The sequence below is a fragment of the Aphis gossypii genome, chromosome 3 (assembly GCF_020184175.1).
Source record: "Aphis gossypii isolate Hap1 chromosome 3, ASM2018417v2, whole genome shotgun sequence".
Lineage (NCBI taxonomy): Eukaryota > Metazoa > Arthropoda > Insecta > Hemiptera > Aphididae > Aphis > Aphis gossypii.
Window position 1 is genome coordinate 18,158,645 of NC_065532.1, and position 16,805 is coordinate 18,175,449.

Genomic DNA, 16,805 nt, shown 5'->3' on the forward strand with positions numbered 1-16,805 from the left:
GTAAGTCGTATTCAAATTCTATTATCAGTTGAATTCGGCTTTAATTTATTCAGCGCCTAGTGCAAGAAATATTGTATAGGTACTACTATATAGATTAGGTACCTACTGAATAAAGATATACCTATTGTAGGTTGTTTTATTATACATAGATAGACTTCTTGTAGCCTGTAATATTAGAAAAAAATATATTTCAAAGCATTATTGTAAACCCGTATTCAATAAGCATTTAAAAAACTATGTGCTAGCCGCTTAGCCACCTATAGACTACTGACTAGTGACTAGGATATTGTGAAAAGATAATACCAATACGACAATACATTACTATATATTGTACTATGTTAACTATAATAAAAATTTGATAAGTAGTAAGTACTACATAGATTATAGATGTAATAAAGACTTCTAATAATGTTTTTTAACAGTGGTTTTACAATTTTTAAATTGTTCATAAAACAATTATTTTTAGCTATTTGTACATGGATTGTAGAAACACAAAACAAGTAATACAAATTATACTAAAAAAAAAAACATTTCTGTACAACTGAAGGAAATTTTTTTCCAAATAACTTGAGGAAAGTCGGTGAAAAATTATCCTTCCTCAGCCCCAAATCAACTATCACAATATGTAATTACTATTCCTTCTTGGTAAGTTGATATAAGCACACACTCTTCTATAGTGAACTTATTATTACTTTCTAAATGAAGTTTATTTAATTGAATAGCATTTAAATGCTTACTCCATAGTCTATAATATTTAATATGTATATATATATATATTTAATTGTTAAAAATTGTTTTTAAATCCATTACTTACATAAAATCGTAAATCCTTACCTTGGAAGTGTAACTGCGTAACCACGGATTAAAAAAGTCATTAATACATTATTAATTACCGCTGGTTTTAAATTCACACTTATGAGAATAAAAAAAAAATTGCCTATAATTCGATTAATATTATGTAATTGCAACTTACAACAATGAAAAAAAATACACTTAAAGATTCACAATAAGTTTGAACAAAAAACAGTTAAAATGTTAAACTTAATTAAAACAAAAAATTTTGAAGTAATTATATAAAACATACAACTTTCAAAAAAAAAAATTGTTAAGCAATATTATGAAACACAATACAAAAAAATTAAGTTAAATCGGTTTTACGCTACTTAATTTTATAATAACGCATTGTTTATCTAATATTTTAAATTAAAATAAAATTGTATATAATGTTATGTATATAACGTATCAAACTAAGAATTCAATTTAATTAATCTGTAACTAAAAAATTACTATAAGGTCATACCAAATGTTAGTGCTTAATAAAAGAACCATATTAAAAGAGGTTATCCACGGCTAGTTAAACATAAATATATAGGTAATAGGTATTATGTAGGTACATAATATTAAAAACTTGTTATCTGAAGTTCTAAAAAATAACACAATAATTTATAAGTCAACATACAATTTTATGTAATACACTAATACCTTATATTATATTTTATATTTCCTCATATACCTTTTAATAAAGCAGAACTCCGTTCACTAGTATAAAATATGTAACTAATATTTATAAATAATTATAAAATGTAAATAATTGTACAATTGTACCAACTGTAGATGTGATGTGAAAACATTTATACATATTATGTAAAAAAAATGCTCTTATAATATTAAAACGGTTGTGCCATGTGCTCATAATATATTAGAATCGATTACACAAAAAAGATACAACCAGTACGATAAACCCAATAATGGAACTAAATACCTATAAGAACAAAAAAAAAATATTATTGTAAAATGTCTCAATTGACTCAATTAATGTTCTACACAAATCATTGTAGTCATTAAATTATTTTAAAGTAAGTCATTTATATTATAATAGATACCAGATATGTAAAAATATAAAATTATAATATTATATTCTAACATAATTTATTATCGACCTTATGTTAAATCATTATTATAATATGATTGATTTTAAATTATTGTACATAAGTTCAATATTGTAATAACTGTCAATAAAATATTTTTAAAAGAACTTTTGCATTTTATAGTTTTTTATAGTAATAAATATAATAAATAAACGTTAGTTACGTCTGTATTAAAATCTATATTAAATACTAATTTTTATTCAGCTATAACGGAGATTGTAATAATACATAGGTGTGTATTAATATTATAAATATATCAAATCTATTTTTAATTATTAGATATTTTAACTTATATTTATATAACTCTGATTGCCAAATCGTAGGAGCGAAATAAACTATAAAGATAAATTTTAATTTTTAAAATATCATATTGTTTAGTTTATTTTTTTATTATTGAACTATGAACTTAAGTTTTAAAATATTAAACTGTTGACATTACACTTAAGATTAAGTTATGATTTATGAATTTATTTAATGATTACTTTGGAATATTGTTGTAAGACTTACAGAATATAGAAACTTCTTATTAACGTCGTAGCAATCGTTCGCTGATATATTTACTTCTGTAGCATTTAGTTCGTTTAAAAATAAATAAACCTGTAAAATAAAATATATTAAATCAATAAGTGTTTTTATTAATTAACAAACTTTAGAACATAATAGTAATAACTGTTATAATTTTCATTCTTCAATCATAAATTAACATAATTCGTTTAGGTAACAAAAATTATAAATTATATATATACCTACATTTAATTTTCTTAATTTATAAACTTACAAAATAACTTTAGTTTTTGATAGTTATTCAAAATATGTTGTATCAGTTAAAAATGAATTTTGATTAAAATCATTATTTATTTAATCGAATGTCTCTAAAGTCTAAGCTATCACAATTTAGTTACGTACCTGAACTGGCTTATGTACTATATGAATTCAAATGAGATGTATGAGCATGATAAAAAGCTCTTGTAGCAGTATAAACTAAATATATGTTTATGATAATATAATATAATTTTTTTCTTAGCTAGTAGTATAAACTGCAGATATCTCAACGATTAAATAAATTACGTTATATATTTTAATATTATAATTCCACACTTGTATCGATCACTCAGTTACTTAATAAAGCTATATGGTTCTATAACGGCTCCCGACCCGTAATATTATAATTAGAATAGATCTATGGAATACCTATAAGATCTAAATTTATGCACTCAGTAGTTCACTATACTTACAAGGACACCCATATGGGGGGGGCAATGGAGGGACATGTCCTTTCCTGGAAAATGTTGAAAATCAGAAAATCTTAGCATATTGCTTACTGTGATCAGAATCTATTTAATTATTTGAATAGAATTTAAAAGGTAATTTAATATAAGATAATCTATATTTTTTTTATGAAAAACCAGGTTATCAATCAGCTATAAATAACATGCCTTTTCGTTTTTATTCTATGGATAATTATAAATTCTTAAAATCAAGGTGGATACGTGAATATATATATATATATATATCCACCTTACTTAAAATATTGTGTATTGCCATAGATACGATATGTATATGTAGGTATGTTTACACCACCAATCACCATAATATTTTATTTATGATCATAAATATATGTGCAATATTATATAGTATATACAAAACACATATAGCCATTCTTATTTATAAATGAATTGATAAATTAATATTTTGTTCTCCCCTTGAAAATTTTCCTATGGGCGCCCTTGTATACTTACTTACTTCGATACGTTTCGTAAAGTACCTACAAGTTACTACTTACTATAATATGCTTCAAATTTTGCCTATAATACTCTTAATAAATATTATAAAATTAATTCAATAATATTATATAATATTATATTATATTCATTAATATAGGTACAAATGTATTAAAAACTATGGGTGCAGGCAATATAATCCTTAATCCGACTCTGATCAATCCCTAAGATGGTTAAACTAAATAACCACTCTAATATTATTAAAAGAACTTTGACAGAAATTTAAAATTTAGAGAGGGTGTTGGTTTTATATTATATGAATAATTTAAGGGGTTCTAAGAAATTTAACCCCTAAGTGAATTGAAAGGGGGTTGACATTTTATATGGAAAATTGTATAGCCAAATTTACTTGAAATGACAACATAAATAATGAATCACTAAAGCTTCCTTACTTGTCACGACATAACTATTAATATTCCAAAGAATTTACAGAAAATAACTATAGTGAATTCTTCTTCTTCAGTTTATCGGCCCATTGAGTGCCATTACTACCATCACAAAACCTCTCAAATTCTCTCTATAATATACGTCGTTAAAAATTAATTCTTTTTCTATGTTTTTGATACCTTGAGCTTTAACATTCATCCATCGGATATTTGGTCTTATTCTCTTACTAATGGACTTTTTTATTTATTTTATTGACTAAAACTTTTTTTTTACTTTTCAATTCACTCTCCAGACATAACCAAACCATTCTAGACGTTTGCTTATTATATATTAAATAATATTTAGCCAGTAATATAACTCCTGTAATTCTTGATGTTTTCTTCTTCTATAAGCATGTAATTCTGAGTTGGATTTTCGACCGTATACATTTCTCAATACTTTTATTTCGAAGTTCATTAGCCGTCTGCTGTCTCCTTTGGTCAGTAAACATGTTTCGCTCGTATATGTGATTATTAATCGTAGATGAATAAGCTATGATACAGCAATGTCTTTTAGTTATGTTACAGTAGTTTTGATATAAGAAGTCTATAGCTAATATTTTATATATGCAATATACATAAAATATATTATTTATAGTTGTTAATTTCGGTAAAAATATTGTATTTCTATTGCTCTAAGATATTATATTATAACTTGATTTTTTCTATTATTCACACGTGTAAGAGTCTACAAATAACAAACCAAAGGATATGAATTGCATAGATATTTAATAAATTACCTGTTCTTTGGTTTGATGCTTCAGACAATTCACTCTATTGCGTAATATATGATAAAATGTAAAAACACTCTAAACAAACAAATAATCAAATAAATTTAATATTAAAAAAAGTTTTTTTTAGATCCTGAATTTTTTAAATTACTCAAGCTAACAAGTATAATTTTTATTACATTAAATAATATTTATTAATTTTTCATATCTATAATCATTATTTTAAGTAGAAAATGTGATCACCGCCTCATACTTATATACTTAGCCTATTTTTAGTGTCACTTTGTTATACAATAGGTGTTGCGTTATACGTAAAAAAAAACCTCAGTCAAAACGTGTCTTTAGGGCTTTTAATAATTCCAAAATATCAATAGTAGAAAACTATGGACTTGAAACTCTCATCAATAATTTATGATAGTTATATACAAATAGAAATAAATTATTTGATTAAATATTTAATAACATTTGTTTTTGATAAAAAAATATTTGAACACCACAATTAGGAATTCTATACTATTTATTTACAAATACCTATTACAATTATCAATTCGAAATATTTTTCAGTTATTTTCAAATGAGTTTCGCTCAAAATCATTTTATACCATTTTATTCATATACATTAAGTATTTTATAGAAAATAGATTAAATTATTAAATTACATAATTATACTTTATAAAATACATTACCTTCTTATGTAGATAAGAACTTGACTCTACTAGGTAGATAAAAACCATAAATAGTCTTGTAATACGTATAATTCTGATGATCAATTTTAAATTTACAAAGCTGTAAGGAAAACTAAAACATAATTTATTATTAATATCAAACATACAGTATATATTTATCATATATGTGTAGAGTTAAAATAGTATATTTTATGAATTTTAAAAGTTATTCTAGATAATATACGTATAGAAATATTTAACGTATGTAAAGCAACGTCCTTCTCCCTCTTCTTCACCAAAAGTATATAAAAATAAATAAAAACCATATTTAGTATAGAATTTTTCTATACATTTATACAATAAAAATATGCATAAAAGTTCGATCAAATTTGTTTAACATTAATTTATTTACAAATAGTATCATAGTACTAAAATTATTTCACTTATTTATAGATTTTTAGATGTTTTGTGTGTATACTACTTTCCCTTTTTCATTCCTAGATTCGCCATATAATACAATTATAACAAATACTTTCATAAGGGTTTGAACGAGGCGATTAGGCGAATCAATTATAAATGTATACCGTTGTATTAAAAAAGCGATAACTAGGTACTCGGTCAGATCACAGTCAAAAACGCATGTTATCATGAACTTGAATTAGACAACAAAATTAAAATAACAGAAATATGATAATTTATTATATTAGTAGTTAGGTAGTACCTATAATAATTACATAATTTTCGTTTATATGCAAGTTTTTAAATTTACTTGTCGGTTGCAATACTCTTGGCCAAGCTATTTATGAGCTTAAACAGTACCAAAAGCACGTACAGTTGGTAGCACGATAAAAGTATGATCAAGTCTATGCTGTAGTATGAGTTGAACTTTTTGCAAAACGTGTACAACAAGAGATTTCGTTGTCGAGCTTGGCGAATTCTTTCGAAGTCATCGATGAAGTCCGATTGTACATAATTATTCAAATCGCTGTAAAATCGACCGATCGCGTAGAAAGTGTGTATCATTTGCATTTCGAATCCCAAAAACGCATAGGATGTTATGTTGTCCAAGTTCATGAGCTTGTTTTTCATACGTCTAAATTTGCAAAACATTTCAAACGCTATGAATTATAATATTATTGCATAAATAATATATATATATTATATAACTATAAATATAATGTAATATGCAATTTACATAGTTTTGAAATGAGTAGGATCCGTGAGTTCAGAATATTATCCCCTAAGATTATTCCCTTATTCCCTAGAACTCTGGACCCAGTGATAGCTTACATGCAAGGTAATATATACCTATATAGATATTAGATATATATATATCCAAATCCAACTTGCTTCCATGTTTTTCTTACCGGGAATAAATATAATAAGAAAACCATAGTACAATTATGACCAAAAACCAATTTGGCTAAATTAAATATGAATAGTCACATGGAGATATTCAAGCAATCATACAGATTAATAATAATTTAAAAATGATAGAAAAAAAAACTAAGTACAATAATTTAAAATATTTTTATTTATTTTTTTACTTCTTTAATTATTATACGTAATAAGATGAAATAATTATAAGATAAATTTGTCATTAAAAAATTACTGTTGAATTTTTGTACGAGGAAGTGGAATGAATGTGGAGAATTCATGATATTTTATAGTAAATTATTATAATTTTTAAATCGTTTTCCTTCATAAATATTTGACCACTACCGCCAACAGTGATTAACAGCTAAAAGACTAAATTAACCAATATAATATTGCAGTAGGTCACATAGTTTGCATTTACACTGCTAATACAATAATTATTATTAGATAAGTTACTTCTATAAGGTAACTTATGGAATGCATATTTAAATATTTTGATATTTTATGTCTGCTTTGGCGCACAGAATCGAAAAGCGTTACCTACGGAAATGCGTTACAGGGTGGTTTCTAAGGTTATCTATAAACATTGAATCATTATTATTATTTTTATCATTATTATTACACCAATTATAATATGATAGCAATAACAGCAAATATATAAAATATGGTACTTCATTGCAGACTCGTATGCAATATGATTCCCACCGTTTGCTCCCCCTGTGTACCCAGCCCATTTAAATAATTTCATTCAATTATATGAATTTAATTTTGGCAAACAACTATATAAATTACAAAGTATAATCATTAATTATATAGTCTACTATATTATAATTAATGGTATAACGATTTTATGAATTTAATTTTTTTATTTTGATAAAATGTTCGACGAGATTCAACACAAATTGATTAAAACTATCAGTGCCAGCGGAAGGCATGTGCGACCTGTGCGACCATACAGGGTGGCAAATTTTTTGGAATTTTAGGGGCGGCATTGTTTATAAATAAAAATATATAAATTATATAAGGGCGGCAGATTATAGGTGATTGGCAGTTTGGCACAGAGCAGCGAAAAAATCTAGCGCGGGCACTGAAATTATAGGAATAGGAATTCAGAAAGTCAAATTTTGATTCAGAAAAAAATTTTTGTATGTTTAACTTGTTAAACATAAATCGAAAGAATTTTTATTAACACGTTACTAATAACTATAATACATTGGATTTTAAACAATAATAAACAAATCAACAATTCAAATCAATCTTCAAACTTTAGAACTTCAATTTTTCAAAGTCCTACAATTATACATAGCTTTATTTGTTTTCTAGAAACATTTTTATAATTATCAGTGATAATTTATCACCTGATAAAATCCATTGTTTGTTATTTTCTAATATTAGGGCTTTACCAATAGGCAATAACACAACATAAACTCTCATTGTTTTCAACATAGGTAGCCATTACCTTTACCTAACTAGTAACTACTAATAGAATAAGTATTTATTTAGTATTTTTAAATTTAAAAAAGAAATTAACGATTTTTAATGTAACTATATCTATTATACAATATTCCAATCTATTACACTAGTGAGTAAAATTTCTCTAATTCGTTAATTTATTTTTTTTAGGATTTAAAATTTGAAAATGAATGTAAAAAAAAATGTCGTTGTTGTATAGGTACCTAGTAACTGCCCACTTCATATTTTTGCAAAAATAACAAAATAAATATAACTTTTATTATACAAAATCCGCCTGCGCCTTAAGGCCGGTGTCACACTTGCGGAATTCCCGCAGCGGATTTTCCGCAATATCGAAATTCATATATTTAAATTAGGGGGGCAATGTGGTGCAGTGGTCACACAAGTTGGCCACGACGCGCGCAGTCACCAGTTCGAACCCGGCTCAGTGCAAAAAATATTCTACAGAATTTTCTGTAGTCTCTCTCCCCAGCTGTCGTTCTGGTTGCCTACTCTGCCCCCCCCCCCACCGGACCCACTCCACTGGGAGTGAAGTCCACTCACGTGAATATTCTCTTCCTAAGAGAAGGGGGTTCAAGTGCTACATACTGCACTCTACCCCTCCCAAGCGAAAAAGACTTCGATAAAGACCCAGACGGTCGTTTCGATAGTAATAGTTGAAAAAAAAAAAAAAATATATTTAAATACTACTGGACACATTACAGCGGAATTTCCGCAAGGAAAAAATAAAATCGCTATATGTCGCGATTATTCCGCCGCGGAACGTCCTCTGCGGATATTCCGTAAGTGTGAAACCGGCCTAAATATTACCTATATTGACTATAGGTACTTGTTACTTTTTCTAACTTATATTGACTTACCAACTCCAACGTTATTTTTGTCCCAGCCTATACAAAAATTAATGATATAACATCGTTACCTACCTTTCTATACTATACGTATCTCCAACAAATTCGATTAGCACTGCCACTATGCTGATGTACATAATTACAATTGACGATCTTCGTATCGAAATGTCAACTGACCATTCAGATAAGCTGTTGTAACATTTAACTGTGTCGCTCACAAACACCATTCTTCTTAGTAACATGCACAGCAATCCGATCCCACTGGTGCTCAACACGATAGACGTGACAGCAGACGTTTTCTTTATAACACCATAAAATATCATCGTCAAATGCGTATATATTTGAAGTCCAACAATCACGACATGTACGAATGTGATAAAGAGGCCACATTTTGACGTTGAGAACAACCTACTGCTTTTATCGTATACAATAGGAAATGCGCCAAGCCGATTGCACACCAAAAATGCAGAACTGTAAAAAAAATATAATATTATTAAAATAGTTTAATTTGGAATTATTATTCAATAGAAATGGCATGAACTTTATTTAAACTTTAAAATTTGTTTTGTGGACTTTTCGAATTTAAACTTAAACACATCACTTAACTGTAAGTTCATTTCTGTAGTCAAAAACAAAACAAGTAATTTTATATATAAGGATGATTTATTTCAATATTTATAAAAAAAAACATTAATACTGCTACGTTGAACATAAAATAGGTTAATACCTTACTAATAACTAATGGAGACATTTTCATGACTACAATACAGGTACACTATGAATAATTTAACAATTAAAAGGTAATCTATTTATGAATGGTAACTATTGTCTATTGAACAAAATAATGGATAAATTCATTTCTAATAACTATTATAAATACAATACAGTATATACTCACACACCAAAATAAAATAAAAATACAAACAAATTAAGTTTTCTTGACTAAAATAAAACAGAATAAGTTGATTTCTCGAGTTGAGTGTTTCTAATAATTTATTTGTGACTAAAAAATATGTAATATAGGTACTATACATCATGACAGGTATGATACAAATAAAACAGTTCTTTATAACAATAAGACTACATTAATAATGTATTTATCATGACAACACAGTAAAAAATAACCACACCTCAATACCACAAGAAATTAAACATTTAAATTTAACAGTCTTTTAATTTTTACCCTTATCGTAGTTACAAATCCCACATAACGGCTATAATATACAGAATGTGCTACTTATCATAAGGATACAATAAAAATTATTTCAACTTCACAAATACATACAATAAAAAAAAAAAGTAAAAAAAAATCAGTTCAATTGATTTCCAATCGAGGTTGAAACACTTAGTGTTTATAACAAAAGTATATTAGTCTCAAACAATTTAAATGTGTTTCAACCCTGAACTTTGTAAATACAATCTCAATTACAAATTATACTTAGCATTGTAATAGACTAGAATATTTTAATGCAATATACAACACTTAAAATGATATACCTACATACCATTAGAAATAACAAATTAATTTGTTATATAAATTATTAGCCTAATACAAGCAAAACATTACATTTTACAAACCAAACACTAGCTTATCAGTTATCACAATTAACTAAATTTGAGTAAATTTTCAGCTATATTAACAAATATTTAACTTAAATAAGCAGTAACACAAAATCATAATAATTAAAAATAAAAATAGTCATTTTAAACCATAAAAATATTTTAACTATCTAGTAATGGCCAATGGGTTCAACAAAAATTAAAAATTAGTCTTAATTTTGATTATAAAATATTAAAAAATACAATCATCATGTTGATTTTAAATATTAGATACTAATCAATAATAATTGAATTTTTAACAAACTGTTAATTAAAAACATGTTTAAATACTATGTTTCAATGAACTTAAAAATAAAAACATGTGTACATTAATAAAATATCTATTGATTGTAACTAGAACTAGGATTTAAATTACCCAATGGTATTTTTTTTTTTTGCATTGTAATTGCTGTGAATTATGTCCATAATAAATAAAACATGATATACATGATCAATTTTTTACTTTGAATATTTCAAATATAATGTGTATATTATATATTTCAGTATATTGCACATTTTTAAACATGAATACAATTATTTATTATGGTATACTTAAAAGTAAGAGTATCAAAAATTATATTGATAACATAAAAAGTAACTTTATTAAATTTACAATGAAATTATAAGATGATTTTGAATAAAATTCTTTCATTTCAAGATAATTTGGAAAATATTGGTAAATGCATAATACATTTTAATTGTATTGAACATTTTAACAAACTGAAATGCATATCTTGATACTGTAAATTAAATATAAATCCAAGTACTAGTTACAACTATTTTAAGATTATTTTACTAACAATTTTAGTATGTTGATTACATTTATTTTTATTTCAACTCACAAAATATAAAAAGTCAAGTTTAAGTTAAATTTGAATAAAAATACATTAATTTACAATATTTTATATAAAATTTTCAACTTCAAATGTATAATATACACATTTAAAAGTCTTAGTTTATATTTGTATAAATCAAATGTTTAATTAATAATAATAAGCATGACTAGGTTTCTCTTAAATCTAATACTTAACACTAAACATAGACATTAATGCATTATATAAAATATACATACCTCGTTTAAAATTGTTTCACAATAAATTTTAATACATTTGAAAATTAATAAATAAGGAATAACTACACAACAATAATTCACTTTTTTCAACATTTGTTCATATGAATCTAATATAATAATGGAGTTTTTTTAATAAATTGAAGTTGAATAATTTTACATCTTGCAAAAAGTGCAATTAAAAATTTACAAACGAAAAATTTATATTTAATAAATAAATAACAAAGTTAAATAAAATAATAAATTTTTAAGCATTAATTTTTCTTTTCATTCATTTTAAAGAATGGATGTTTCAAAGCAATATCTGCTGTTATTCGTGTTACTGGATTCAAACATAACAATTTTTTTAAGAGATCATACGCAGGATAAGGAAAATCATCGGCCACATTTAAGTAACAACTACAACTATCTGAAAAAACTTCACAGCCAGATAGTTGTATTGGTTTTGTACAAAAACTACAAGTTTCCAAACCATCATTTGATGAAACAGCAGATGGATTTAAAGTTTGTACACTTGATCGATGACATAAAAGACGACAAATTGCTCGAAGATCAAGAGGAGGTTTTTGAACTTCACATACAACATTGCGACCTAATATAAAAATAATAAATAAAATAATTTAAAAAATATATATATACTTAATACATTTTAAATATCATCACTTACCTAACATTTTGGCTAAATTTTTTATAGCCCTATCCCCAAAAACAGTTATCATTTCAGCCAAACATGTAGAATCATTCTCTGCACTAAAAAAAGGGTAACAGCGGCTCATAGCAATCAACATTATAACTCCCACTGACCAGATATCAAGAGCTAGAAATACATCAAATAATTGAAAAATAATTTTATTATTTTAAACACATTTATTGGATCAAATGTTATTTATATTGACTTTTACTTCATCAACCACTTACCAGTATTTTGATACTTGTATTTTAAGAGGACTTCAGGAGCTCGAAACCCTGGTGTTCCTGCTCGAGGAGCTTTCATTTCAGGTCTTTTTATACAAACATTGCAAACTTTTAATTTGCCTACACAATCACATGTAAGACGTTGCACTTTAGGAACAGTAAAACTATTTTTCTCCTATTTACAAAAAGCACAATAAATTAATTAACAAAAATTATACAAATACTCTTAAGAATTATCAAAGTTAGAAATATACTAACATGGAATAAGCTATTCATGCCACTTGAATTACTAGGATTATTGTTCTTAGGAACATCTAATTGTTTTTTAATGGGTGAATTTTCCTTTAGTAATGATTCTTTAGGCATCATTAGTTTAGTTCTTTTCTTTAAATTACATCCCTGAGGTATAGAGTTGGTCTCATCAGCTATGTTCTGAAGAATACGTTTCTGATATGAACTTAATCGTATGTTCCCTACAGAACTTGATCGTTTGTGGTTAACCTAAAAAAAATTTAGTTTCAATAACATTATAATTTATATATAAAATGTACACGAATATCAATAAATATCTTACGTTGAGGTCACAACTTGAACTTTTTTGTTTCTGAGAGGACGTATCAGACTTATTATCAGGCAGACTTTTTATTTCCTTACGTCTAGTAGGGTTAATGTTAGCATGAGCAAGTCCAAAATCAGTGAGCATAAAACTACAACATTTAAAGTCATAATCACAAACATCATTAATTTGACAAATTAAAAAAAAAAAAATGTACTACTTACGTTGAAGTTGAACGATTATACAAAAAATTGCTGGGTTTCACATCTCTGTGAACAATATTGAAAGAATGTATCCTTTTTAATGCAATCAACAAATTTTTAATGTAAAATCGCATTTCATTAACATCCATTGTACATAAATAATTCTGAAAACCCATAAATATTTAATAACTATTAAATTAAGGTATAGAATATGAAACAATATTAATATTTTATTAAATTAGTTTTATTTACACTTTACTATAGATAATGCAATATATAGAATTATTAATTACCAATGGGTGGTCATGCTTGAAATAAGGCATTACCAAGCAAACAGAACTACCAATTCGTAATGAGGTTACTAATCCCATAACATTATCTTGTCCTCTGAAAATAAATAAAAACATAATTAATGGGTTAAGCTTAGAAAAATATATATTATAGTTTACATAAACACAAAAACATTCAGTTTGATCAATAGTTGAATTGAAAGATAAAATTAATGTACATGATCAATGATCAAATAAGTTAAAATTTAACTCTTAATCAGGTCATATGAATATAATTAACATAATATTATACTGAAAACCATAACACAGGTAGCAGTTTTAGACAATGGTAAAAACGCTTTATTATGTTTTTAAACGACTGATCAACAATTAACACCTATTCGCATTCCACACACAAACCTAAGGATGTGTTTAACTATGGAAAAAAAATACTCTTTTCTCACCCAATCTTCAGTAGGCAAAATATTTCGCGACGTAACTTCTCCGGATGTGTTGTTTGCTTGATGTGCTTGATGGCATAACGTTTCTTTTCGACATCACCCCTTGCGTAGGCAAGATACACCTTACTGAACGTACCTGCACCAATTTTACTTTTGATGACAAATGTCTCACGCAACTTCCTGAACGACTCGTCCTTCATCGGAACCTCTGCAAACACGTCGACAATTAAATAGCGTTCTCGTACGACTAAATAAAAACACTACACGTTGTCTCTACCCACTTTGTTCGGAAGTCTCGCCGGTAAAATCCTTGTTGTTGTTACTGCTGTTTGCTTCAAAAGTATCCAAATTCGCTGCCATCATAATACAGTCGGTTGTAGATGTGTGCGAAGGAGCGCGGGTGTGTATGTGATTGAGAGTGCGATTGTTCTCTTCTGGAGAAGAGAAACCGGTACCAAAAACGAGAATACTCACGATTTTTCGCCGATAATTTGTTTAGAGCGCGAAAAATACGTTCCCGTAGTAGACTGATAAAAATCGAGTTTTGGCTCCGAAAAAATATCGTCGAAAAGGCGGCCAGGAAAATGTATGGTTAACTTGCTGTGTTGTTGTTGTTTACACCGGGAAACAGTGCGGCCACGGTCGCTTGATTAAATATACCTACCATATCCGCCGCTAGAGAGCGCACCGTTCAGGGACATAATTACATAGCACCATGAACTATGAAGACTAGAGATATCCCAAGTCTTCATTGCATATTTGGCATTTGCATAGCAGTATAGCACCACGATGTAGAGAAGATAAGGTGACACCGGCACACCGCACCCGTATCTTTCAATGGTACAATATCATTAACTCAAAAAATCTCGGCAATTTGGTAGGTAGTTCAGAATTTAACACCTGCAGAGTACGCCCCCTTCGCTCGAAGGCCGACCTTTATACGAGTCGTAATGAAGATTTACATTTAAATTTTATTTAAATGTATTAAGTGCTGTTCAAAATATGTCAATAATCCGCATGTCAACATAATATATTTTGTGTCATATTGTATAGATTATTAAAATAAACTAATGTTTTGGAATCATGTACCAATTATTATGTAAAAATTGTAATAATATTATTTGTTATGTATACCTACTATGTAGCCATATCGTACAAATTTATTGATTTAAATAAAATGCATACTTATTGTATGATATTTATATGTTTATTTATTCATTGACATATTTATTATGTACAAAAATGGAATTAGTAATACCTACAAACAATAAGTATAAGGTACGAGTTTAAAGAGTTAATAAAAGCTCAAATAGACTACTACCTACAGACCCCAAGTACACCCAAATAAAAAAATCGTAATTTATTATATTTATATAGATACCTAAATGATATATAATAACAAAAAAAAAAAATAAATATTAAATATTAAGAGCATGATGTAGAGAAGATATAATATTATCTACATTAAAGAATAGAATATATTCACAATTAAAATAATAATATAAACCTAATAATAATACTTATAAATTGATAATATTCTATTTTTAATTTTCCTAATTTTTTGTATTCATACATGTCTTAATACTCATTACTCACTTAATGGTTTGTAGATTGTTAAATATTTCGTAAGTGCTTTCTTAATTTGTTAAAAAATGCCTAACAAATGTTTTGTACCAGGATGCAAAACTGACTATGCTAGCTATAACAAGAAGTTAAAAGTAGAAAATAAAAAACCACCCATTTTATTTCGTGCACCAAAGGTGAGTCATAATTTTTAAATACTTACTATAGAGATTTATTTGAGGAAAACATTTGTATAATTATCTTTACCGCCTAAGTAACTTCAAAAGAGCATTATTAATGATACATATTTGACATTTGTGTGTGTTTAATAAAGTAAACTATTTATAAAATTTTAATTAATTATAATTCCAGACACTACTCTTGTTACAATTGTGTACATAACATTGTTAAAATACATAACTATATAATAAAACTTCCTTAATTGAAACTATTTTAAATGTTACCTAATTTAATAGAATAATTACTTTAAAATAATTCTTACGTGGTTATTATTTTAAATGTTGAAGTAATAATATAAAAAATTAAAAAAATGTTTATAAATTTTGATATTTTACATTAAAATTTAAAAACAATGTAATCGCAATATAGGCTTTGTCATCTTGACAATGGTATGTAAGTGCTTCCTTTTGTATTTTTTATCCTACAATCCTACATAAATACGATTCTTGTTTCCTATCGTAATTGAAAAGTCAGTATATGGAAGATGTCTTATCTATCGTTTTAATAGTGAATAATAGTGCAAGACAAAGACTACGTTACTTCGAGACTGTCAAAAGAAAACTAACATAGTAACATGTACACTCGCCATTATGGACGAATACTTTGAAATAAATTCTTCACGACCTAACCCTACAAAAACAGAGGTCTTTGCTTTCCATTTCAGGAACAAGGAAGCAAATCGAAAGCTCCATGTGATTTGGA

General features: G+C 26.6%; 2 protein-coding genes across 2 annotated transcripts; both read right to left on the minus strand.

Annotated features, from left to right (window-relative positions):
* Positions 1 to 603: 603 nt before the first annotated feature.
* Positions 604 to 10,044, minus strand: LOC114125434 (uncharacterized). Its single transcript, XM_027989072.2, has 7 exons — positions 9,835 to 10,044; positions 9,304 to 9,699; positions 6,300 to 6,623; positions 5,552 to 5,663; positions 4,875 to 4,943; positions 2,436 to 2,525; positions 604 to 1,762 (listed from the first exon to the last, which is right to left on the minus strand). Exons 1-7 carry the CDS (start codon positions 9,843 to 9,845, stop codon positions 1,700 to 1,702), a joined length of 1,065 nt encoding a protein of 354 aa, XP_027844873.2. The 5' UTR covers positions 9,846 to 10,044; the 3' UTR covers positions 604 to 1,699.
* A 338-nt stretch (positions 10,045 to 10,382) lies between these two features.
* Positions 10,383 to 14,913, minus strand: LOC114125435 (cell division cycle 7-related protein kinase-like). The gene is made up of 9 exons (XM_050203704.1): positions 14,582 to 14,913; positions 14,304 to 14,508; positions 13,864 to 13,957; positions 13,592 to 13,734; positions 13,386 to 13,518; positions 13,070 to 13,312; positions 12,815 to 12,986; positions 12,564 to 12,713; positions 10,383 to 12,488 (listed from the first exon to the last, which is right to left on the minus strand). Exons 1-9 carry the CDS (start codon positions 14,661 to 14,663, stop codon positions 12,151 to 12,153), a joined length of 1,560 nt encoding a protein of 519 aa, XP_050059661.1. The 5' UTR covers positions 14,664 to 14,913; the 3' UTR covers positions 10,383 to 12,150.
* Between the last annotated feature and the right edge of the window lie 1,892 nt (positions 14,914 to 16,805).

Excerpts from the sequence above, each read along its gene's own strand:
- LOC114125434 (XM_027989072.2), bottom strand. Across the intron at positions 4,944-5,551 it reads GTTCTTATCTACATAAGAAG|AGTGTTTTTACATTTTATCA; the intron begins GTAATGTATTTT and ends TTGTTTGTTTAG. Across the intron at positions 1,763-2,435 it reads ATAAGAAGTTTCTATATTCT|GTATTTAGTTCCATTATTGG; the intron begins GTAAGTCTTACA and ends TTGTTCTTATAG.
- LOC114125435 (XM_050203704.1), bottom strand. The coding sequence starts at position 14,663 with ATGATGGCAGCGAATTTGGATACTTTTGAAGCAAACAGCAGTAACAAC. Across the intron at positions 14,509-14,581 it reads CGGCGAGACTTCCGAACAAA|AGGTTCCGATGAAGGACGAG; the intron begins GTGGGTAGAGAC and ends ACGTGTTTGCAG. Across the intron at positions 12,714-12,814 it reads ATACAAGTATCAAAATACTG|CTCTTGATATCTGGTCAGTG; the intron begins GTAAGTGGTTGA and ends ATGTATTTCTAG.